The sequence below is a fragment of the Equus asinus genome, chromosome 7, assembly GCF_041296235.1.
Source record: "Equus asinus isolate D_3611 breed Donkey chromosome 7, EquAss-T2T_v2, whole genome shotgun sequence".
NCBI classification, from domain to species: Eukaryota; Metazoa; Chordata; class Mammalia; order Perissodactyla; family Equidae; genus Equus; species Equus asinus.
This window is the reverse complement of record NC_091796.1, coordinates 9,591,701-9,618,440: the sequence shown is the minus strand read 5'-3', so window position 1 is coordinate 9,618,440 and position 26,740 is coordinate 9,591,701. Positions and strand designations below refer to the sequence as shown.

At 36.8% G+C, this 26,740-nt stretch overlaps 1 protein-coding gene across 7 annotated transcripts in view; it reads left to right on the top strand.

Moving 5' to 3' along the window:
* Positions 1–26,740, top strand: part of CCDC102B (coiled-coil domain containing 102B) — a 286,189-nt gene that overhangs the window by 102,129 nt on the left and 157,320 nt on the right. For all 7 annotated transcript variants that reach the window (XM_070512879.1, XM_014865138.3, XM_070512882.1 and 4 more), the window contains one exon: positions 17,254–17,463. In XM_070512879.1, coding sequence (XP_070368980.1) covers positions 17,254–17,463 — 210 coding nt within the window. The remainder of the gene's footprint in view (positions 1–17,253; positions 17,464–26,740) is intronic.

Genomic DNA, 26,740 nt, shown 5'->3' with positions numbered 1-26,740 from the left:
TGTTGACTGAATACGTCATCCTGTCCATATGGTTGCTAAATGCCTCTTGTGTTGGAAACTCTCTAGCAGATATGACACAGGAGCCAAAGATCACACTTTTTATGCCCACATCTATAATGTCCATCCCTATGCCTCTTGCACAGACCTCTTTGTCTTTAGTCTTTCAGTCTTGCTCTGTCAAGGCCCATGGTCAGAAGCGAAATGATTCACCAGTTTCTAGTCATTTGTATATATCCTTACCTTAGGTTACTTGTCCCTTCATTCAATGTTGATGACCAGTATATTTCTCAAGTACTGGGAGGATTTTTTTTTCTCACCACTGTCTTTCAGGGCCACCACTGAGCTGGTATGTAGTAAAGCAGCTTCCATTTTCATTTCATGCTAACATATCAAAATGACCCCAATGGATCACACCTGAGTTTTGTCCTCCTGCATTAGCTCATTGAAACATACTGCCCATGAGGTCATAGGTGTGTGCTAAGAGAGAGGCATCCATATAACATAGGTAGGTAACTTGAGGGCTTTGTCCATCTATCTGTGTAATTTACTGTTGTCCTCTTGACCTGTTTGACCTGATCTTGAATATATTAGTTCTGCTATATGAAGAATAGCTGTTAAGTCTGCCTGATTTTATAGCTTGGTAGATGTGATAATACCCAGACCATGATGGGCAACTCCAGACACATAGTCACTTATGTTCCATGGTCAGGAGCTCATTCTCTGCTAGGAACTGGTTTTAGCATACAAGGAGCTGGTTTTCAAATGGAGAATAGTTTACTTCTGCAGATGGCATTGCCTTGTTCGAGAACTCTAGGGGTATATTCCGTGACTCTTCTATAGGGGTTTACCAAAGTCTACACAGTGCATTCTTATCTATGATGTGCTGACGTTGTTGGACTTGCTGGGTCAAGTGGATTGAGTGGCAGGGAAGCCTGCACTACAGCTTGGAACCGCTGTTCCCTCTCTTGCTCTAGACCTCACTCCAAAATGCCATGCTTTCAAATCAGCCCACAAATGGGTCAGAATCTTATTTACAAGTGCAGTATATCCAGTCTCCAAAAAAAAAAAAAAAAAAGAGAGACTGGCCAAGCACTCTGGCTCTTTCTTAGTACTATAACTTGTCCCTTACATTAGAGGTGATCATTGTACATGCTTCAGAAAATTGGGTCCCTAAACATTTTATTGGAGTGGTAGGATCCTTAACCTGTGTGGGGTGAATTTCCCACTCCCTGACATGTGATTTAACAAATGATTCTCGTTCTATCAGGCAAGTAGCTGACAAGTGTGATTGGTATTAGGAGGACTGGTGCATCCCTTGGCAGTGCACACATTGTTTATCTCCTTTGTTGTTAGGTGCACTGAAGCTTTTGGATGATGTTTTGCAGGAATCCATGACTAATTAGGGCATCCAGAGTACTTGCCACTCTTACTCATCAGGTCTGATTAGCATGATGTCTTCAATGTAATGGACCAATGGGATGTTCTGAAGAATGTCAAGGTCTTTGGAGATCCAGTAAAGATATTGCATCTGGAAGGTGAGATTGGGCTGCCACTAGGTTACATTTACAATTGCCCGTCATTATCCACTACTCATCAGATGTTTCTAAGTGCCATACAGGTCAATTGTATCTATATGTTCTTTGAGGCACTCATTTTAGCAGTCCCACTGGGATGGTATATTGCTTCCAGGTGTTCAAGTGCATCCTCTAAAATAAGCTCTTACCAGGTTTGAGGGTCCCACTGCTGCCCTCTTGGAGCCCTGACTTAGCTCAGGAGAGCTGTCAAGACAGTATTCCATTTCTCTTGCAGCTCTTCCACATAGAATCGATTCCTAGGCTGGGGCACTCTGTCTGCCCTCTGTATTCAAGAGATAAGAGTTTCTTTAAAAACAATTAAAGACAACTTCTGGCTTTAATAACATTCGCTGATTTCAAAGTTGGCTGACATGAGCTTGTCCGTCACTTTCTTTACGGCTTCCAAGTCATTTAATGAAATCCAGCCACGTCCATTGCCTCTATATCATTTAAGTGCAAAGCTACTGCATAAATGTTTCCCCTTCAACTCTGTGCTTCCCCTCAACTTTATCCTACTCCACCACAAGTGAGATTCATAGTTTCTATCCAGCTACCACCAGTGATGAGGTCTTTGCTACCTTCCAACCAGCAAGTGTTCAAGTACCAGAATCACATCCAGAAGCTCTGTTTTTCAGGGCAACTATTAATATAATTCTCTTAAGTTGAGTCTTTTAAGAAAAGGAATTTCTTTTTATCTTCTCTCCCTTTTAATTTCTTTGCCAGGGTCAACCATATTTATCAGCTTCTTTTTTGTAATACAATTATCTCTTTAAATTATGTCTCGGCACTCATGCATACACTAATATTTAATTTTGATATATGATTTACTTCTTTTTTATACTCAGATGCAGAGAAGTTTATTATGCAAGCTGCCTTCGTTCATGGTGCATTGTCACCATGGGTCTCTGCAGAGCCCCTCTCTCCTTTGCATTCATTCATTGATTTATTCATTCTTTTATTTTTCTATTGTCTGCATATCTCTTTCTTGTACTCATTCCATCCATAGGCAACTATTGCAAGATGTACCTATTTTTATATATGCTCTTGGAAAATGGGCATTTTAAACTTTTGCAGATGATGTATATCTCATTCTGTTTATTACTTTTTAAATTCAGCACTATCTTTTATCTTTCAAGCTTAATCTCTATCATTTGTGTACTACAGTCATGAGTTGCTTAATGACAGAGAAATGTTCTGAGAAATGGTTAGGCAATTTCATTGTTGTGCGAAAGTCACGGAATTTACTTACACAAGCTTCAATGACATAGCCTACTATACACCTAAGCTATATGTTACTGATCTTGTGGGATCACCATTGTATATGCAGTCCGTTTTTGACTGAAACGTTGTTATGCAGTATATGACTATATTTGAACACAAGTTGTATTCATTGTAACATTTCTCTCTTACATGCTTTAGGATGCATCTCCTAGAATAAGGACATTTTCCTACATGACCACAATGATCAAACCTGAGAAATTAATACATCATTAATATTATCACTATCTGGTCCATTTTCAAATTTCCTCTATTTTCTAAGAATATCTTTCATGTCTATTTGTTTTAATCTAATCTAGTTTTATTGGTGCATAGATATCTTATTAATCATCTTTTCAGTCTAGAAAACTTCTCCCATTATTTCCTCAAAAACTGATGTTTTAAAAATTCAGATCAGTTCTGCAGTAGAATATACCACATTCTGGATTTGTCTAATTGCTTGCTAATGGTATCCTTTATTCTTCCATGTACTGTGTTTGCCGTAAACAAGGAGGTTGGTTTGGAGCAGGATTTCTCAAGCTTGGCACTATTGGCATGTTGTTGTGGGGTGCTGTCCGTGTATTGTAAGATGTCTGTCAGTATCCCTGGCTTCTACCCACCATATGCCAGTAGCACCTCTTCAGATGCAACAACAAAAGACCTTTCCAGACTTTGCCAAATGTTGCCTCGGGGCATGTCACCCTGGTTGAGAATCACTCTTTGGCAGGCTAGTTTACACTCAGGTTAAACATTTTTAGCAAAAATAACATGCACTTTGTACATAGATTCCTTATGCTTTACCCCAAGAGAAACACAATGCTATGTTGTTCTTTTAGTGATGCTGAATGTGATTGCTTGGTTAAAGTGTACCGCCTTCTCTAATATAATACTCACTTTGAAATTAGTAATTTGTAACGACCTTTGAGATAATTCTCTGACATTCTGAAAATATCCTGTTCTCCAAACACCTTTTATCTAATGATTTTGGCACCCACTGATAATATTTATGTGAGCTGATTATAATTATTATAATTGATAGTTGCAAATTTCTGATTCTACTATCCTTTTCCATTTATTAGCTGTTATTATTCTGCAAAAACACCAACAGATTTTTCTTTTGTTTTTTTCTGGGTTTTTTTGAGGAAGGTTAGCCCTGAGCTAACATCTGCCACCAATCCTCTTCTTTTTTGCTGAGGAAGGCTGGCCCTGAGCTAACATCAGCACCCATCTTCCTCTACTTTATATGTCATATACCTGTCACAGTATGGCTTGCCAAGCAGTGCATAGGTCCACACCCCGGATCCAAACGAGTGAACCCAGGGCTACCCAAGCAGAACATGTGGACTTAACTGCTGCACCACTGGGCTGGCCCAAAAAAACCCCAGTTTTTAAAAACTTTTCTCTTTGTCTCTTTCCCTCTTTGGGTTATATTATAGACTCATGAATTTGTTTTCATTCAATACATTATAAATTAATATTGTTTTCATTTCTGATATTCAATTTGTCCCAACTTTAGCCACTTGAATCCCTTTTAACCTGGAACTGGCGTCCCTCTGACATTTTTCCATTAATCACTGAGTGCTTCATCATTTTCAGACACAATTAAACTAGCTCCAGCACTGGGATCAAGCATTTCTCAAAGAGCAGTGGTTTATCTTATTGGAAAGATTTGGGTGCTGGGGATGTTCATTTGCCTTGCAGTGTAATTACTCCCACGTCCTGTCAGTGGACAGAGATAGAAAACTGCATTCACGTTCATATTTCAAATTTCCTATTTAAATTTAGCATTAAGTATTTATTGCTGACCTTTTCTACTGAGGTATAATTTACACAGAATTTAATGCACAGATATTGAGTGATACTGGTCAATGCATCATGGACTATGAGAGCATCTGTATAATGCACATTCTTATGAAGGTGTGGTACATTTCCACCACCCTGAAACGTTCTCAAGTTTATTAATGCCCCCTTCCAGTCAATTTCCTACCTTAGAGGTACCACAGATTAATTTTTACCCTTCTAGAACTTCATATAAATTGAAACATACCATAAATACTCAATTGTACCAGGCTTCTTTTCTCATCATATTGTGTTCTGTTTCCTATGCAGTGTTTTACGTATCCGTAGTTTGTTCCTTTTTATTTAGTAATGATATAATAGTATTCCACTGTGTAAATATATTGAAAGTTGTTTATTCATTCTCCTATTGATGAACATTTGTTTTGTTTTATTTTTTTGAGGAAGATTAGCCCTGAGTTAACTGCTGCCAATCCTCCTCTTTTTTTCTGAGGAAGACTGGCCCTGAGGTAACATCCATGCTCATCTTCCTCTACTGTGTATGTGGGATGCCTACCACAGCATGGCGTGCCAAGCGGTGCCGTGTCCGCACCCAGGATCCAAACCGGCGAACCCCCGGGCCGCTGAAGCGGAACGTGCCCACTTAACTACTGTGCCACCGGGCCAGCCCCAAACATTTGGTTTTTTCTTTCCAGAGTTTAACTACAGTGGATGCAGCTTTTAATATATTTTAATGTAATTATGTTTTGTGATCATGTTTTTATTAATCTTGGGAGTGGAATTTGCATCTCTTTTCTTTTTTAAATTTTGTTTCCTAACAATGTTAATATATATAATTATTTGTCTGGTTTATCTTAAAATATACATAATATGGTTGCAAACTTACAACTTCAGTATTACTACCCATAACAATCCTCTTGAGTGAAGTTAAAGATTTCTGTGGAATCCTCCGTGTGCTGAGAACATATCCCACTGGATGTTAAATGAGTGTTCCGTGTTCAAAAGTCACCTGAAGAAACTATATTCTGGTTATGTAATCAATTTGATATGCAGTTAATTAGTTCAGCATATCCAGTGTTAGGCTTTAGTTTCTTTTTCTTTTTGATTTGCTGCAATTCATGTTGGAGTGTGGCATTATAGTTTTTCTTTGTCATGTGGTAGTTTCATGAGTATTTTCAGCAGCTGAAAAGTTTTGATTCTCATTTTATTTTCTACTTTTAGTAGCTTCGTATGGGTGTTGCATTCCTTTTTCTGTTGGTGACAAAGTGGGTAGGATTTTCCTAGACAAGCAAGAAAAGCAATGGCAGCTGGTTCTATGGGGGAGGGTAGAATAACCAAGAGTGGGGATTGTCTACTTAATTTCTCAGTTCCAGAGCGGCCCCTTTTGTTGATAGAGTGAAGGGACTGTTTTGTTTTTTATTTTGTTTTTGTTTTTAGTGAAAGCTTTTGGGGAGAAGAATGTAGACCAATCTGGCTTGTGATTCTTTGATAAATGATAGGGGCTTAATATCAAGTTCTTGCTTTCCAATTTCCTTTACCTCCAAATATCCAAATGACACTCTGCTTTCCAAGGTACGCCTCCCCCATTAAGTTGTAGCACCCCAGGACCAAAAACTATTGTCCCTTGTACTTTCTAAGCTCCTTTATTACATTTCTTATGTAGCCAGTGTTCTGATCCTCTCGGTCTCAAATCTGTTCTCAGCATTTCCCTCTGTAGAGCGAGTGAGTGTCCTGGAGGAGGTCCGCCCTCGTTTGTGTCCCCTCTTCTGCTCAATTCCCATCTGCCTCTGCTCCCATGTGGTCTCCAGTGAATGCTTGCTGCTCTTGGATATTTTATTTTTCCTCTTACGCGTGAATCAAGGTTTCTGTTAGAGTAAGTCTCTTAATGATGTTTACAAAGTGGGTGATTTTATTTCTTCTCAATTTTTATTTTTGAAGATTGTGTTGAGAGAGACAGATTTAGTCTGGGGTCATGTTCTAAACTATATGATTCCCAAAGGATACTATTTTTTGACCATAAGTGGTCATTTATTGTAATATTAATTACAGAAAATAACTTTAAGAAACTCATTTATTTGGATACTGGAAAACAGACATCTAAGTAACTCATAGGTCAAAGAAAGAACTTAAGACTGAAAGATAAAAACATTGAAATCTTGAGATATCTGCAAAACTCAGGGATGTTTATAACATCAATGTCTGTATTAGAAAACAGTTGTAGGCCATGGGATCGTGCCTCTCAGATCTCAATTACAGGGAATGTCATTAACCCAGAACCCCAGTTGCCCTACTTGGAAATCTAGGCAATGAGACCACACTTCCCATAGGCTACCCCCAGCCAAAGTCAGGCCTCTCTGCTACTGGGAGATGTGACCTTCCTTACTAGGGGCTTTGACTCAAGAGCTCGTCCAAGGTTTTCCTGACTTTCCTTGGACGACACTGACCTGTAAGATGATTCTACTCAACTTTCCTTCCTTCCCTGTCTCTCCCTTGCTCAAAGTCAGTTCTGATCACAGTATGCTGCTCTGAGCCTCTCCTGACTCCCTGCTAATTTTCTCTCAATTGCATTCCCCCTAGTAAATTTATTGCCTTTTTTTCTGTGTGTGAGGAGGATTGGCCCTGAGCTAACATCTGTGCTAATCTTCCTCTATTTTATGTGGGATGCTGCCACAGTGTGGCTTGACAAGCCATGCTAGGTCCATGCCCAGGATTCAAACTTGCAAACCACAGGCCACCAAAGTGGAGCACACAAATTTAACCACTATGTCTCCAGGCTGGCCCTGGCCCCCAATTTATTGCATTTTTAATCCCATTATAAAGTTGCTTCTTAGAGTAACCAGAAGAATACAATAACAAAGACAAAAAAAGTTAACAAGCTAATATTTGAGCAGAAAGCAAACAATGTAGAAAGAGGGAAAGAAAAACACTATTAGGAATTGATACTAAATAAAATACAAAACAAAGTTCAATAGAGATAGTCAGCAAAGCCAGAGGTGATTCTTTGAAAAAAAAACTTCAGGCAAAATTAATTGAGGGCTATAATTAGAAGATACTAGTAATAGAAAGAGACACAGCTTTAGATAGGGCAGAAATTTGCAAGATAAAGAAACCTATGAAGAGATGATGCTACTCAAAATAAAATCTGACAGGAAATGAATCATTGACCAGAAAAATATGACTTAACCTGTATGACTCTTGTAGAAATAGAATGCCTGAATGGATTTATAAAATTAAATACAGAAAATTAAAAATTAACAAATTAAAACTCTTCTTACAGTAAAAGTCTAGTATCAGAATGCTTTATGGTTAAGTTCTACCATTCAGAGTAGATAATTGCAGTTTTATGGAACACATTCCAGAGAATAGAAAGAGAAAACACTTTCCAACCCTTTCCAGTGTGTTAAATTCTTATACCACATCTGGACGATACTATAAGAAGGGAAAATTACAGTCAATCTCACATATCAATGTAGCGGCAAAAATATGAACCAAATTCAAGTAATCTTAATCTCATAGTGAATACAAAAATGGATTTGTCACAGGTCTACTATAACATTAGATCATCTATTATGTAAGTCAGCACACTCAGAAGAGTACAAAAAAATCAATTATGAGGTTATCTCAAAGGTTACATAAAAAATAGTTGCTACCACTCAATTCATGATCATAGGGAAAAACATTTTAGCACACTAGGAATACAAGTGGGCTTTTTAAACTTGATAGAGTGGCAAAACTTTGGAGCAAATATTTTATTTAATGATGATGTATTAGAAGCATACTCTCATTTTTTACATAATATTCTACTCCAGATGCCAGACAGTTCAACAAAAGAAGAAAAATAAATAAAATTATAAGAACTGGAAAGATACAAAAGTGTAATTATCACAGATGATATAATTGATTATCTAGAAAACCCAAAGCAATCTACAAAATATAATTCATGAGAATTTAGGGATATTGCTGAATATAAGATCAATTCCATATGTATACACTAGCACAAAATGTGTATATATATATGTATATACACTAAAGAGAGGAGTGTTTGGGCAATGATTGGTAGATCAAGGAAACAACAGAACAAGAGCCCAGAATCAGAGCCAGACACATGTGGACAGTTGGTCTATCAGCAGAGTTGTCACTGCCAGCCAGTAGTAAATAGAGGAGCCAGTAGAAAGTACTGACTTTAGGTTAAAGGTGAATGGAAGGAATTAACTTGCCCCATTATAATATTAATCTTTTTAATGAACAGTCTAATTTTATTTTTTTGGTAAGGAAGATTGGCCCTGAGCTAACATCTCTGGCAATCCTCCTCCTTTTTGTATGTGGGGTGCCCCCACAGCATGGCTTGACAAGCAGTGCATGGGTCCATGCCTGGGATTTGAAGCCACAAACCCTGGGCTGCCAAAGTGGAATGTGTAAACTTAACCACTATGCCACTGAGCTGATCCTGGAACAATCTAATTTTAATGTATAAAAAGATTGTGTAGTTCTAGTTTGGTCAACAAGAGAAACTAATTTTTGTTCTTCGCTGTTTTTTTTTTAAGAATTCATCAATATATCTCTTTTGTAAAATTTCCCCAAAAAACAAATATTAAAAAGCAATATATTTAAAACATAAAAATGTTTACCCCAAGTCATTCTTGATGTAAAGTGGTGATTTAGGGGATGCTTGTTAATATCTTGCCACTATCTCATTTTTAACATCATTCTCTAGATTTAATTCATTCCACCATCATCTTGCCTGCTATGTTGCCCCTTGTAAATCACGTCTACACTTTTTTCCCCCTTACCGCTCAGTGTTAATTAAAGTTAACTTTTTTAGGGGCTGGCCCAGTGGCTTAGTGGTTAAGTTCACACACTCTGCTTTGGTGTCCCGGGGGTTCATGGGTTCAGATCCTGGGTGTGGACCTACACACCACTCATCAGGCTATGCGTGGTGGAGTCCCACATATGAAGTGGAGGAGGTTGGCACAGATGTTAGCTCAGGGCCAATTTTCCTCACCAAAATAAAAAAAGTTAACTTTTTCAAAGCTCTACTTTATCTGAACCATCAGAGTACATACAATTAGTCAATGTAACTTCTAAGTAAAATGACTGTTAATCCTTTAGAAAAGTAAATATATGGATTAACACAAGGCATAGTCTCACTTGAGTGGAAAACCTTGCTTATCAGCCAGTTTCATGTTCTTCGGATTCCAAAATCTCTGAGAAGATGTGTTTGGCAACTCTGGGGACAAAATAGTTTGTGTAATTTTTATACTACTTTTAGGAGAGATTTTGGAAATAAAAAAGGTCTACCTTTCATGGCTTGCTTAATTACAACTTTCTTATAATGTATTCATTTTCCTAATGCAGGTCTTGTTAAGCATTGTGTATTTACACAGTTTTTCCTAGGAGTAGAGCACATGTGAAGATGTAGCTAGTGCCTGGCAAAATTAAGTCCTGTTCCATATATCTTATATAAAACTCTGGTTCCTATTATCATTGGAACAAAATCTGCATTTTAAAAGCTCTACTGTGTTTCACTTCTCAAATTCTGTGAGTGCTGATTCTGTAAAGTTTCATGCCTTACTATGCTTATAAGAAATCCACTGTAGCCAAGCTGGGCAGGAGACTTGCAGAGCAAAAGCTTTTCACTGTTTTCATTTCAGATTAATGCTTTTCTCTGGTGGTCTAGGACACACTCATAAAATAAGTCCTATTGTTTGGGATAATAGCAACATGTCTATTCATATTTTTATCTTAATAGTTACTAGGATATGTATAGATAATTAGTAGCTTCCACAGGGAAATGGAGATAGTATTTTCATATGAAATTTTTTATCACCATCAAGAATTTTTGAGACTGGCTGACTGTTGCAAAATCAAGGGTCCGAAATACTTATTTAGAGTTCTTACTTGTGAAATCTATAAGTTTTCTCTACCAGGACTTAAGTCTTAATAAGTGCATTTTCTCTTCTCATTCTAATATATACTGACTTATTTAGACACAGATTTTCTGTTTTTAATTTGGTTGCATTGCTTTTGATTCATAATCTATGTGTGTTGGCCTCCCTCTTTTTCTGTGGGAAAAAATGTTAATTTAAACTTTATTAAAATTGACAACTTTTACAATGTGAAAGACACTGTTAAGGTCATGAAAACAGAAGCCAAAGACTAGGAGTAAATATTTCCAAAACAAATATCTGATAAAAGATGCATATCCAAAATATGAAAAGGTCTCTGTTTAAAAAAACTTTTTTATTAGACTTTATTTTTTAAAGAAGTTTTAGGTTCAACATAAAATTGAGGGGAAGGTTCAGAGATTTCCCATATATCTGCTACCCCCCAATGTGGATAGCCTCTCCCACTATCAAATCTCTCACAGAGCGGTACATTTGTTACAACTGATGATACACTGATACATGATTGTCACCCAAAGTCCATAGTATACATTAAGATTCACTATTGGTGTTGTATCATATGGATTTAGACAAATGTATAATGACATGTATCCATCATTATAGTGCCAGACAGAATATTTTCACTGCCCTAAAAATCCTCTGTGCTCCTCCTATTTCTCCTTCCCTGCTTTTAATTTCCCCTTATGCCTCCTGCAACTTCTTGCAACCACTAATAATTTTCAATGTCGCGATAATTTTGCCTTTTCTAGAATGCCATATAGTTGGAATCACACACTATGTAATCTTTTCAAATTGGCTCCTTTCACTTAGTAATATGCGTTCAAGGTTCCTTCATGTCTTTTCCTAGTTTGATAATTCATTTCTTTTTAGTGCTGAATAATATTCTATTGTCTGGACATACCACAGTTTATGCATTCACCTACTGAAGGACATCTTGGTTGCTTCCAACATTAAAAGCTGCTATAAACATCCATGTGCAGGTTTTTATGTGGACATAAATTTTCACCTCCTTTGGGTAAATACCACTGAGCAAATTCCTAGATAGGATGGAAAGAGTATGTTTTGTTTTCTAAGAAACTACTGAACTCTCCTCCAACGTAGCTGCACCATTTTGCATTCCCACCAGCAATGAATGAGAGTTCCTGTTTCTCTACATCCTCACCAGCGTTTGGTGTTGTCAGTGTTCTGGATTTGGGCCATTCTAATAGCTGTGTAGTGATATCTTGTTGTTTTAATTTGCATTTTCCTGATGACGTATGATATGGGGTATCTTTTTATGTGCTTATTTGATATCTACATGTCTTCTTTGGTGAGATGTCTGTTATCTAGGGGTCATTCTCTTGACATTGCCTTTCATAGAGCAGAAGTTTTTAATTTTAATCAAGTCTAGGTTATCAATTATTTCTTTCATCGGTCATGTTTTTGGTGATGTATCTAAAAAGCCATTGCAAACCTAACATCATCCAGATTTTCTCCTATACTATCTATCTTCTATGAGTTTTATGGTTTTGTGCTTTACATTCAGGTCTATGATTCATTTTGAGTTCATTTTTGTTAAGGGTGTAATGTCTCTGCCTAGATTAATTCTTTTGCATGTGTATCCCTCTTCTTTTATTTAACTTTGGCACACATTTTGTTTCAAATTAGTTCTGGGGCTCTTTCATTTTAGAAATTCTCCAGGGATTTAAGATGAAATTCAAAGTAACTAAAAGACATGTGTCATTACCTATAACTAAAATCATTCATTGTTCTGCTGACTTTTGGCAAAAGAGGGAGTGAGCTGTCCTTGAGCTGTATTGAACAGGTGGGAGGAGACTTTGATTTGGGAGGGAGTTCCTCAAATTCTTATTTGTGATTCTAAGACTTGGTTAGAGAAAGAATGCTAAAAGATCCAGTGGGTGACATCAATAATATACAGCCTGCATTTAGTTTTGAGTTTCCAGACTTTTGTATGTGAGTCTACAGGATGGCCTCTCCTCTGAATTAATCTGCTGCTAGAGAGAGCCAACACAAGGATCAAAACCCCAAAGTATATCAAAACAAAACAAAAACATTTAAAAAACCTTTGCTATAGTGTAGTACTGTGGATTCAGAATGTGGTGGTTACTTACTATTGCAAGGGGATCCGCATACACTAATTGCCCTCATTAGCATGGTTGTGGGTGGATTGAGCTCAGGATTAGAATCAGAGAGGAACTTTAGGTGAACTATGGCTTGGATTCTTTACCCTCTTTGAGAATTACTTCTATGCTTAGAACCCTATTTCTTTATGTGTGGCAAGTCCAAAGTTACAGGATTATTATAAGGATAAGAAATAACCCATATAGCTCTTTACTGGGAGTATATTAGGTTCTCTGTAAAAAGGTAGTAATCTCTTACTGCTAGAAAATAACAAGCTTCCTGCATTTTACCCCGTACTTCCAAAATCAGTGTTTGTAATGACGTTTTATGGCTGACTTATCTGAAATGAAAATTGTTAATATTTGCAAAGCTATTATTGCAACATCTACATTGGTTTTAGCTGACTCATCACTGGCCTGCACAACGCCATATGGTGCATTCTGTTGGGGGATTTTCTCAGTTGACAAGGTCCATTTACAAAATGATTGTCACCTTGATAAAAAATGATGAAAAATTAATAAACTGTTTTCATCTGTCACTATTTGAATTGGCTGTTGATATGTTTGTTCTTTAGAAAACAAATTTACAAAAAGAAATATTTGTGTTGAGTTTAGAATCTTAAATAAATATTTCTCCTAAATAATATAATTTCTGTCTCACAACACTAGGCTATAGGAAATGCTTTTCATATTTTATAAATGAAAAATTGAGGCTCTCAGGATAATAAGAATTGGGACTCAGTTCTAGGTCATTTTACTGAAAATCCTCTCTTTCTCTCACTTTATTCACCAACCATGAAATGCACTGCAGCTATGACAAGAGTGATATGAATTCAGAGTGAATGTAGTGAGAAACCATATTGGTGTTAGGCAATGGTAAGTTAAATCACTGGCTCTTCTAGGATTCGATCTTAATTTCACTTTGCGTCTAATTGCTGTAATTGAAATACAGAGAAGCTTCTTCCTAGACACTAACATTATGTACTTCCTCTGTCATTCAATAGGTATTTAGGGGGCACTTACATGGCATGAGTCAGGTGCCAGGCTGATGAGCAAAATGACATGGTTCTGGTTTTATAAAACCTACATTCTAGTTATTGTATTGATTAGAATCTTTGACGTCCTTTCAACAGTGTCAGGCAACGACAAGTGACAAAGATTGAGTTAATAGATGAATATGTATAGAAATGACCCAATATTCAATCCTGAGTAATAATCCCTATATTACATTTTTCACAAGCAACTCAAGTGATTCTTATAGTCACATTTACTTTTGAGAACCACTGCTTGTTTTTCCAATTTCCTTTCATACCATCTCCTCCCCAAATTCCAATACTTCATTATTGGACTCTTGGTTCCCATAATGTTCAAACCTATTGCCTGCTTCTTTCATGGGAACACTCTTGCCTTGATTCTGCTTCTCTGTATTCTTGGACTTCAGGTTTCCTCTTAAATGTTGTGTCTTTGCATAACCTTCTCTGGTTACCTAATTTATTACAGGTCTTTCTCGTAGCACCCAGGGCTTTTCCTCCTTCATGAAACACTGCCCAGTTTGTACTTATGTATTTCTTTGTATTTTGATAATAGTACATTCAGTGCTCTTTAGTTCCTCACATATAAATGGAACTCAATAAATATCTGTTAAATAGTTAAATGTTTGAACATTTGTATGTTTTTTAATGTCCAATATGTGGAAAATTGGAAGTAATTAATCAAGTATTTTAGTGATTACTCTGACTAGAAGATACATTTACATTAAAAATCTTGGAAAATATTTTTCAATAATTCCTGTATTACCTGAAATTCATTTCACACTAGTACCTACTATTAGTTAAAATTCATAGTATATTAGAGTTAGAATTAAAATATTTTAGGATTTTTCTCTTGATTGTTGGAAGCAAATCAAAGGAATTCCATTTCAATTAGATAAAATTATTAGAATTTCTTATGATAAACTCTAAAAGCTAAAATAGTACCTGATTTTTCTTTCATAATTTTAAGTTGCATTCAGTTGAATGGCTTTTAAGGTGGTGGATTTTCATATAATTCTTGGAAAAGAATAATCTGATAAGAAAGAATTTTGAAAAATGAAAACAAAAATAACTGCTTAAATGTTTTATGATGTTCCAATTTCACAGAACCTTTACCTTTTTTGATACGTGTTGAATATATAAATTTATCAGACAATAGGTATTTCAATTAAAAAACTGCAAGTAGTAAATAATCTGACATAATTATTTAAGCTTTGTAGTTACTACTGTTAAAATCATCCCTTTTTTTTTTTTTAAGATTTAGAGTATATTCGTTCAGACCATATATTACTTACTTAAAACTTTACTTCTACCTGTTATCTGTTATTAGGTATAAAATTGACTTCAGCAATTTCTTTTTAATGCCTGCAATTTTATAAAGCCTTGACATAATGTCATATTTGTCCTTGGCCAAAAAGACATTTATTCTCCTAAAATTAATTTTTCATCCCTAGGTTGATGACTTTTGTTACAGATTTATTATTTTCATTCTGATAAGTGATGTGATGATAGTGAGAAAGTTTGTGTTAATCGTAATAATTAAAGTAATGTCATGTTCTAAATTGAGTTGTGAAATACTATTTTTCACCTTTTATCTCCAAATAGGCATTCCAAATGTCAAACCACATCATCTAAAATTTGATCCCTTAGTTTATTAGATTTAATTGATAAGCAAGGTCTAGTGCCAAGAACACAATTTCGGCTTCCTGTTTTTTAAAAGCAAGAGCCTCTCTTTGATTTGAGAACAGAACATTTCCTACAATAATGGTGCAATTATATGTATATGAAAAAGCAGATTTTAGACTCTTTTTAATCAAAATTCATTTCCAAAGATATTAGTGAAATCTAACACTTTTCCTAATGTTGACTAAGTTGATTTTTCTTTTAGCATTTAAAATGATGTGAAAAATATATGATATATTCAATATTTTGTAATCAAGCCATTTAAAATTAATGATGCAAAAACAAGTAATTTCCAATTTTTATCCTTAACAAATAGTTTTAAAATGCCTTTTATTTTAATCATGTTACATAGTTTACAAAGCATTTCAAATAATTGATCTCATTCAATCCTTACAATGCCACAGATTTGATGGGTCTGCTATTGTCATCGTAATTTTACTATGAAAACTGAAGAACAGAAAGAATAAATGTCTAGAATCAACCAGTGAGTAAGTGACAGAACTGGGGCTAGAGTCGACTAGTTTTACTACTATGAAGAGTTGCCTCACTATACAGATTTATGCCACGAATAACTTTAATTTTTCTTTTCAGAAACCCTGTCAGATTAGCAAATAAATCATCCACATCGGGGAGATGAAGTTACCTGACTGAATTTATCCACAGAATAAATGATGAAATCAGGATTGGAATTCAGGCTCAAGATCAGAATTTATAGCTAAAAAGCTGCGAATCATTTCGACTTACAAAATCCAGAACAAGAAAAAAAAAAACCAACCTCACTATAATAATGAGCAAACATTCAAACATAATAAAACTTGAGAAAATAAACCCATTTGATATTGCCTCTTTAAAATCTAACTATAAAAAAGTTAAAGTAATGAAAGCTGACCAAGGGAGACATTAACATTACTCATAATCAATTAAATCTGAACCTCTAGAAGTCGGTTCTGGTCGCTGGTAATTATAGCTACCTCCCCAAGAGAATCTGATGTGCAGGCTTGGCTGGGCACCATGGGACGAAGGCAGAGGTGAGCAAGCTTTTTCCATAAGGCGCCAGACAGTAAATATTTTAGGCTTTGCTGGCCATGTGGTCTCTGTCCCAACAGCTCAACTCTGCCATTGTGGTGTCAAACAGTCACAAGGATATGTAAACAAATGAGTGTGGTTTGTTCCAGTACGGTTCCGTGGCACTGATATTTGAATTTCATATAATGATAATGTGTCAGAAACACTATTCTTCTTTTGCCTTTTTTCAACTATTAAAAAAAGAAAATCATTATTGTGGAATGTACCAAAATAGGTGGGCCAGGTTCAGCTCACTGGCCATGGTTTGCAAACCTCTATTCCCTATAAATCAAACTGGCTACTCACTCACGTGAGTTTGTATTTTGTAGAACTCTAATCACAGTTTATAATATTTTATCTCATTCATTTTCTTTATTCTCAGTAAGTAGCAGAGTGCCTGGAAGTTGAAAGGTACAGTAAATAAATGAATGACTGAATGAACACGTGAACTCTATCCATCCAATTAAAGCTGCTCAAGAAACGATTTTGTGCCTTCTCAAGTGATAAATGGTTCATAAGATGAGTGGAGATTGTTGGCAAAATATCATGTTTTTCATTTAACATATTTATTTGACAAATATCGTTCGTATGGTTATAAAGAGTCATAAGAACCAAGAGGAAAGATGCATTCGTCTAGGGTACGGCCTGGTATTTAGTACCTTCATGTTATTCTCAACTTTTCAGATAAATACAGTTTTCTTTTTAAAAGTTGTATAAATGGACATATCTGTGAACTTTTCTTAGCAGGGGCCTGTTTGTTGGGGCGTTGCTTTTTGGCAATTACAAACGCTACATGCTGCTTCTTTGTGTTTTCTGTGTTTAGCTAGAGAGACTACAGGCTGAAAACACCTCAGAGTGGGACAAGAGGGAAGTACTTGAAACAGAAAAACACGGACTGGAGAGAGAAAATAGAAGGCTAAAGGTCCAGGTGAAAGACATGGAAGAGCTCCTGGATAGGAAAAACAGATTAAGTGCAAACTCTCAAGGTCCTGCTTTCAAGACATCACAAATTGGACTGCAGGAAACAAACAAGGTATGGGTGCTCCTTGGAGCAAATCTTCTCACTCACTGTGCTTCCTCTCTGATGCCTAGGTGGACGCTGCCTCCACTTTTGCACACCTCCCAATCTAGATATTTCCTTTTGTGCTACCTAATATCTTACGGGTTGCTCTTTTTCCCATTATAAGATAAATGAATGTTCTTCATGTATGTGGAAATGGAAGGTGATACATTTTGTATGAAAATGTTAGAATGTCACAAATCTGACAGTTTCAAGCTTTTCCAAAAGGAAGAAAAAAACTGAAGTAAGGGATGGATCTTTGGGGTTTTGGTTTCTTGTTATAGCTGTATCTCAGTGTTTTCCAAGCAATTGATCTTATTTTCAGTCGCATGTTTCTCCACTAGTCTGAGCAACCACACAATAAGCATTTGTTGGTGGCTATGGTACCTATCTGTGTAAACACTTACATTTGCTGAAGTTTACTCCGCTCTAGTTACTTTTTAGTGGATCTCAGAAAAATTATTTTTGAGTCAGTTAAATGCATTATGTTTCAAATAGCTTTTGTAGGCTACAACATAAAAGTTAAAACTAGAATTCAAAATTTGACTTTGGGAAATTTAGGTTGTTTCGGAATTGTTTTATCTTAGAGCTGATAGATGTAGTTACTGCTATAGATGGGATTTTTCTGGTACATAGTTTTTAGGTTTTGTATTGTTGTCTTAATGGCAGTTGTAATTTATGTGTTTTAGTGTCAACATGCTGCAAAATATAACTATTTCATTTCTGTTTCTTCCATTAAAGTACCTATAGCACCTAAGTGTACAATACATTTTTTAACTCAATTCCTTTAGCAGTGAGTTAAAAGTGAATTTGATAAGTTCATATTTTTGAGTTATATAAGTAGTTCATACTCATATGAGCTCTGAAAGCTAAATGGCCTTAAAAATTGAATTCCAGATCACCTTTCTTTATTCTTTGTGATTCTAGGGATTTGTTGCAAATACAAGATAAAATTGCATTGGTGTTTCATGACCTAGCAATGCAAATATCTGAAGTTAAATGTTATAGTCAGTGATCATAATTTTCTATTATATGGATTCCTAAACCACCCGTAATGGTGTATTTGGTTCTGACACATATACAACAGGTAAATCTATTGAGAATATTTTGCAGATTTCTACTTGTGAAAGCACAGAATTCTTTCAATTATGGAACAAGTTTTGATCATCAAAATACCTCTTTCATTTGATTCATTTGAACAGAATAAACATTTATTTGTATCATGGCCTGTGTCAGTCCCTGCTCTAGATGTTGGTGATGTGAAGATTAGAGAATCATTATCCCTTCCCAGCATGGGCTTAGAGTCTATATAGGGAGGTATATGCATAAATTATTATCAAAATACATTGTGATGGTTGTTAAGAATAAAGTGGAATTGGAATACAAGTGAAGAAGAAGTTCATTCTATTTCATTTCGATGCCTTTCTATTTATATCAAAATGTCATAACAAAGTGTGTAACTTAGGATATGTTGGCTGATTGGAGCCTGTTTGGAGCTGACATATATGCCAGTTGGCTTGGCCTGTCAAGAGGGCACACTGAGTTCAGACCTGGGCTCTTTGGGACCAATGTAGCTCTTCAGCCTAGAACTAGACAGAACTTGACAACTGGGAAGATTCTGGAAGGTCAGACTAAGTCAGTAGACTATTTCTTAAGTGCATATCATTTTGATGGCAGGAAGGAGGCGTTAGTGATTTCTACCCTCTTCATTAAGAATTCAGACTCACACTTGAACCAAAATAATTACCTATGATGGAGAAGCTGTAGATCAGTCCTTAGTACCAGAGTGATCTGTGCAGAAGATCAAATTCAAGATTCAGAAATCCAAATGCCAGAGGAATCAAAGCTGCATATAGAACATGCCAAAGTCCAGGAACTAATGTTAATGTTATTCTATCACAAAGCCAAACTGTAGTTGTAATATTATCCCAACAAAAACTAATGTATATGTATATAAATTACCTGTATAAGTGCCACATAGGAGTAACGTGTATAAATGCAGAGAAGTACCATATATCTATATGTACATAAGTACTGTATATGAGGGAGGCAGTGGAAATAGGTGCTGGCATGTAAGAGAAAGAGCTGTAAGCTCCACTCATCATCAGTCTCTGTAAGAGATGTAAGATGTCTTACCACCTTATATATACATCTCATGACATTTAACAAATGTTTGTGGCAGACACAAATCTACCTGTTACTCATAGAAATCTTCATATCAATAAATTTTGTTAATTTCTTGAGTTTTAACAATCTCATTGTTCAATGAAATTTTTATAAATCCCCACTTACACAGGAGGGGAGAGCTTTCACATGGCATTGCGTATTTTTTTTTTTTTTGGCTTTAGTGTTATAGGGAATACCTTTATAAGGAAAATGCCTTTCAATCTTAAATTGCCTATTAATTGAAAGACAGATTATTCTCTACACTAGTGACCTCGTCACATAAATCCCCATCTGGTAGTTGCTTTTATAGCCTATGTTTAAGGATATGTGTGCATCAACCTTTTACAATTAGGAAAAAAACAGCAGTGCACCTGAACTTTTAATGGATACATCATATAATTACCACTCCAATAGTAGCAGTTTATTTTTAAAGCATAAAGCACTGCCATAGACTTTTCTAGAACAACCTCTGCATGTATATCTTTTGGTTTGTTATTGCTTTGTGTAATAGTGGCACCATTCCGAAGTTCCATGGCATTAGTGTAATTGACAAGACAACGGACATATGATAACCTTCTGTGGAGGTACTGGGTGCTCTTCTCAGAAGGAAGCTGTATTTTAAATGATAGGAAAGATACTTGAGAACTAGCTTTATGAAAACATAAATGAACAAAAATGTAGGTCTGTTTTTTGTTTTTTGGGTTTTTTTTTGGTAAGGAAGATGGGCCCTGAGCTGGCATCTGTTGCCAATCTCCCTCTCTTTGCTTGAGGAAGATCGTCCCTGAGCAAATCTGGGGCAATATTCCTCTATTGTGTATGTGGGATGCCACCACATCATGGCTTGACGAGGGGTGTATGGATCCCACACCCAGGATTTGAACCTGTGAACCCTGGGCCCCCGAAGCAGAGCGTGTGAACTTAATTACTACACCACTGGGTCACCAGGCCAGCCCCCTCGGTAGCCAATAGTTCATTATACTTATGATGCTTAATCATTAGTCTGTACATTTCCATCCAACATTTTAAAAAAATCCACTTATGAATATGCAGAAATACACACGTTGGGATAACTAATATGATTTAATATTTTTAAAAAAATCTTCAGTGCATTCAACGAATTTGAATTTAATTACCTGAAATATTTGTTAAAAATGTTCTGTGTTTTCTTTTATAATATCAAAGTAACCAAAATATTGAAGTGCATTAAAAATTATAGTGATATGTAAAGTGGGATGTACATCTCCCAATGTGGTATGAAAAGACTACATTTTTTCCACCTTATTATGGTTTATTATATATGTCATATTAGCACAATAGCATATCTATATAACCTAATTAAATTAATATATCATTAATGGTAATTTTAAAAATGGTAAACATGAAATGAACCTATGACAAAGATTTTATTTAACCCATTTATTACTGAAGAAACCATAAGATGTTGCAGCAGCTGAAAGAAGGAGCTACATATCAGACAACTGGGCAACCTGGAATGCTGAAAAGAATTTGCTAAATAGATGCAAAACTGGCTTTTCCACAATGAGGAGAGACAATTGTGCCACTGCCAGACAAAATTAATCTGCACCTCTATGGACAAGAGTCATTTTCATTGCTGTGGATTAGAATCACAGAGTTGTCTGTAAAATAGCTTAAAGACACTGAAAGTTGCAATGCCTATAGAATCAGAAAATCCTACCTGGAGGAATGCGTTAGAAACAACTACCAGGAATCTTTGTTGCCCCTTCCTATGTCTTCCACAATTTTCCCTGTCACAATTTATGACAACGTAAAGTAATTCATGTGCACGCTTAATAACTCTCTATGTATGCATGCATCAACACCTGGGCAGCTTTACTCTAGACTAGGGATGGACAGACTTTTTCTGCAAAGGTCAAGATTGTAAACATCTTAAGGGATTTAGGCCACATATGTCTATGTCACGTATTTTTAAAAATGTATAACCCTTTTGAAATGTAGAAAAGATCTTTAGTTCACAGAGGGCACACAAACAGATCTGGAGCCAGATTCCACCCATGGGTCATAGCTTGCTGACCCCTGCTCCGGACCAGTGGTCCATGTGGTTAAAGGCATGGCAGGAGCCGAGCATGAAAATGTGAGGGAGCCAGGTGCAGGGCCAGAGGTGACAGCAGGACCTTGGCCTGGCTGGAGACCAGTGCCTGTCCAGAGGGAAAATATATTCAAAGTATTAAAAACATCGTTCTGGCCACACGAAACCCTCTGGGCTGGATCTTCCGCTTGGGTTTCTAATGTGGTCAAGACAGTCCACTCTAAGTAACAGCGATCATTTTAAAATGCTTAGGAAATCATCGTTTTGATTCCTCAGTAAGATTCCCCCTGTCGATTATTATACAGGTATCTCTTTACTAGTCCTATTTCCCTATAGGGAAACAATTGTCATTTCTTGTGGGACCTCATTGATACCTCCTTTGCTTGGTATACGGCACATATGGAGTAAATAATTTTTGAATGAAAATAAGTTGATGAACCACAAAACATAATTTGTGTGTGTGTGTGTGATGAAGATTGGTCCTGAGCTAACATCTGTTGCCAATCCTCCTCTTTTTGCTTGAGGAAGATTGTCACTGAGCCAACATCTGTGCCAATCTTCCTCTATGTGCTTGAGGAAGATTGTCACTGAGCTAATATCTGTGCCACCACAGCATGGCTTGATGAGCAATACTAGTTCCATGCCTGGGATCCAAACCCGTGAACCCTGGGCCACAAAAAGGCGGACTGGGAGAATTTAACCACTACACCATTGGGTCAGCCTCAAGTTTTTTAACAGTATATCTATAGGTGTGTCCATTACATTTCGGCTGAGGGTTTCAGCACAATTTGAGGACATAACTGATTAGTTCTCTGAATGCAGCTGATAATAGACATTTGCCAAATGGCCTTATTTGTTTCTTTGAAAAAAACACCTGACCATCTCCTGGCATTATAATTCAAAAAATAGGGAAATGATTGTTTGAGACTGTAGAGCGGTACAGAAATTAGATATAGTGTTAAGAAGTTTTTGTTTGAAACGAATCTGCTAGATACAAAAATAATTAAGGTTAGCTGATATTAATATTTGTACTTAGCTTTGAAAAAGAGACATACAGATTAAAATAACCATTTGAAAGTTAAGTATTAATCATAAACAGAAACTACATCAAAGTTATGAATTTTATTGAGATTAAAACATTCCGATGTTAGATGGTAGTTCTATTGGGGAATTATGTATTATATCATTGCCTATTTAGAAAAAGAAAAAAACCTTTAGATTTTTTTAAAGTTAAAAAAAATATGCACTACTACCATGTTAGATATCTAAGATTTAGTATCTAGAAGCAGTCATAGTGTTAAATTTTTATATTATTTGGAAGATTTCTACTTTTTATTAGTCATTTTATATAACAGGGTCTTCTTTTAAACACTTGAGTCTAACAAGGAGAGTTTTGCACAAAGATGAAAATCGTAAATAAGTGAATTTATAGTAGTGAGGAGAATCAGTATACCATGTATGATAGAGATAAAAACAAATGAATTCAACACGGAGAAAACCATTTATGGTGTTTATACTACAAAGAGAATTAAAATAATAGTAATGATCAATCCTAAACTATTTTTAAAATATTTGCTGAAAACAGCCCAAAACTAATGAAGCTCAAAACTAAGATACTATTTCATGGCACTATTCTTGTTGAGGTAGGCATGGAAACAAGAGGGGAAATTCTTTGGCACAAACTTCCAGGGGTTCATGTTCCATTGTTCAAAGTATGGATCCTAGAATCTACAACCTGAGGTCACTGATTTTCTCTGGAGTTAGGTGGGAACAGGCCAGAAATAGATGCTTAATGGTAAGCTGAAAATCAGAAAAGTCCTAACATCCAGAGGAAGGAATTTATCCATAATGAAAAATTCTAAAGATAGGGACTAGAAAAGACCACTGAAGTCATGCTATAGCTGGAATTATATCTCATTTACTAATAATTAACTTGATTGCATATATTATAAATTATAATACTTATAGTGTGACTAGTTCTTTGTCTACCACTGTAATGTTGATAAACTGTCAAAAATAAATTTATGAAACATCAGGGGACTCCCAAGAAGTTTATACTGTATAGGGTTTAGGTTATGAGTCATAAAGTACTCATTCATTGGAGAAGTTATAAAAGTATAAATTAGTTAGGCTTTCCTTTTTTTTTGATTGGCACCTGAGCTAACAACTGTTGCCAATCTTTTTTTCTTTTCTTTTTTCCTCCTGCTGTTTTTTTTTTGCTCCCAAAATCCCCCCAGTGCATAGTTGTATATTTTAGTTGTGGGTCCTTCTAGTTGTGGCATGTGGGACACCACCTCACTGCGGCCTAATGAGCGGTGCCATGTCCGTGCCCAGGTCCGAACCGTGGGCCTCCGAAGCGGAGCGCGTGAATTTAACCACTCAGCCATGGGGCCAGCCCCTAGGGTTTCCTTGACATACATTAGTAGCATATTTCTATCATAACCAGCAGCATAAGAAATATGAGCTACATTGGTATTTACATGGGATTGGCTCATTAAGAATGATTAGATTTCTGAACAATTGCGTTGTTAGCATTATATCATTCATACAAGGGATCACAAATTTTCATGTGAGAATTAGTTTATATTTATTTATCTGGAATTCAGGGATTAGCAATTGCATTTGAGATATTTTAATCTGCAAACCCTAATGTCATATACAAAAGAATAACCTCGAGATATCTTAAAATGCAGATTCTGGCTCAGTAGGTCTGGGGTGGGACCTGGGATTCTGAATACTTCTCAAGGTTCTTGGTACTTCCAGTGCTGTTGGTTTAGCTCCCGATCCGGAGTAGGAGATGCTGGAGAAAAGCACACCAAGTAGGAGGTGAGGCCAGGTGGTGACTGTCAGGGGGTTAACAGAAGAAAAGACAGGTGAAATACTTGTTGTCCAGAGAAGAATCCTGCCCTCCGCTAGGACTGCAACATTCCCTACGTTCTCCTGTATCCTCTGTTTCTGTATTTTTATCCAAATTTTTTAATCCAATTTTATCCAAATTCTCAGTGTTTCTTCCGTATTATTTAGGTGTGTTCATGTCTTATTCTCAGTCCCTTTTGTTTTTTTTTCTTGCCTCTAATTTATTGGAGCGTTACTCGCAGTTCTTTCCTGAAACTCGCGGAGGGTCTGGCCACCATGGCCGTGACTCTGAACTCAATAGACCACGTTTCTCATAAACACTTCACTTTAATCACCCTCAGGCCAGGAAGTAGCTCAGATCATATTTTCTGGAAGTTCACGGATAGCTTCCTGTTATCAACGAAAGATACAAATACACTGCACCCTCAACCCTGTCCTGATTCTTTCTGACTCAGCAGATCTTGGGTAAGACCTGAGATTCTGCGTTTCTATGAAGCTTCCAGGTGATGCTGATGCTCGTGGTCCACTGAGCACTTGAACCCTAGCAAGGGCCTAGACGATGGCAATTATTAGTGGTTTCTCTGTGCCTTTGCAGCAATTTCCCTCTTAGAATTCATTTCTAATCTGCTATCAGAGTTATTTTTCTTCTTTGCTTACTTTTCTCTACCCACTCTTGCCTCTTAGTGCCTGAACCTCTTTGTGCTTTCTCTGACCCCCTACCCCAGGGCTTTTGCATAGACCACCCTTTCAAGGGAGAACAGTCTCATTTCCTGTATCGATTTATTCTATCACCAGATTTCTCTGAGATGATCAAGCTCACGCACCTGTCAGTTCAGCCAACAATTAACTTAGGTGGATGTGTCCATTTAGACAACACTACAACTCTGCAGAGATGGGAAATGCAAAGAGCAGCATGGCTTCTTGGTCTTTCCGTCCTAAACGCTATATTGGCCAGTGTTTTGAGCCATTATCTCCCTTTGACAACCTCCTATACATACAGGCCCTTTTCCTACATTCAAACCGGTAGTTATATCCAACAGGCACATATTAATCTGGAGTACAGCCGGCACCGTGTTTGAGAGAGCAGCATATGATACATTCTGAGCCCAGTGCTCTCCTACAGCCTGTTTCCCTGTCTGAAGCCCTGCCCCGGGTTCTGTTTCCAGCCTCCCTTCTCGGGCAGACTGCTACTGTCCTCCCTTCTGCCCTTGGCCTTCTTCACTAATAATCCTTCAGACATTAACCAGGGTTTTGCTTCCTCAGGAAAGCCTTTCCTGATCAACCTGGCTGGGTCAGATAGCCCTTGCCGTTTTTGCAATTATTTGTCATGAGATAGTTTGATTCATATTTCTGCTGCAGGTGACTAGGAGATCCAGGAAAGATGGTGTTTCTATAGCTGAACTATGTATCCCCACAACCTAGCACACTTCCTTTCACATATGAGGCCCTCAAAATATTCATGAAATGAATGAATTAAAAGAAAAAAAAGGAATGCAGGTCTTTGTAGTATAAGTAATCAGTTGTGCGTATGAACCACAGTACTGGAGAGCTAAGGGTGCATGATTCTCCCTGGACAGGCATTGAGAGAGGGAAAGCCAGCCTCCTGAAATCAGTATAAACAGATATCTCACATTAACATATGAGAAGACGGACCATGCCTAAGAGAGAATCAGAGAGAAAAGGGAGTTTCAAGAAAAAGGGTAATTTTGGGGTTAAGAAAAGAACATCTTCCCCTGGGCTTGGTGAAAAGAAAACAACCAAACTCTAAGGACTTTGTTAATCCTAAACCCTTCCTGAGCTCTTTCCCTTCCTGTTCCTCTTTGTTCACTTCTTTGAACTTTCAGGAAGACGAAGAATAAGATAAGAAAAGACAAATGAGAGAAAAGGAAATGAAAAGTGGGGTTTGTGCCCACTATCCACCGAGAAGACATAAAATAACCAAAGAGGGAACAAACATATATAGCCTAATATTTATCAGAATACATCCTGAGTTTGCTGTAGTGGAGAAAAGGAGAATTGCTGTTCCCTAGGGGGCTGGCCTTATGGCCAAGTGATTAAATTCTCGTGCTCCACTTCCGTGGCCCCAGGTTTCGTTGGTTCGGATCCTGGGTGCAAACATGGCACAGCTCATCAGGCCATGCTGGGGCAGGACCCATATAG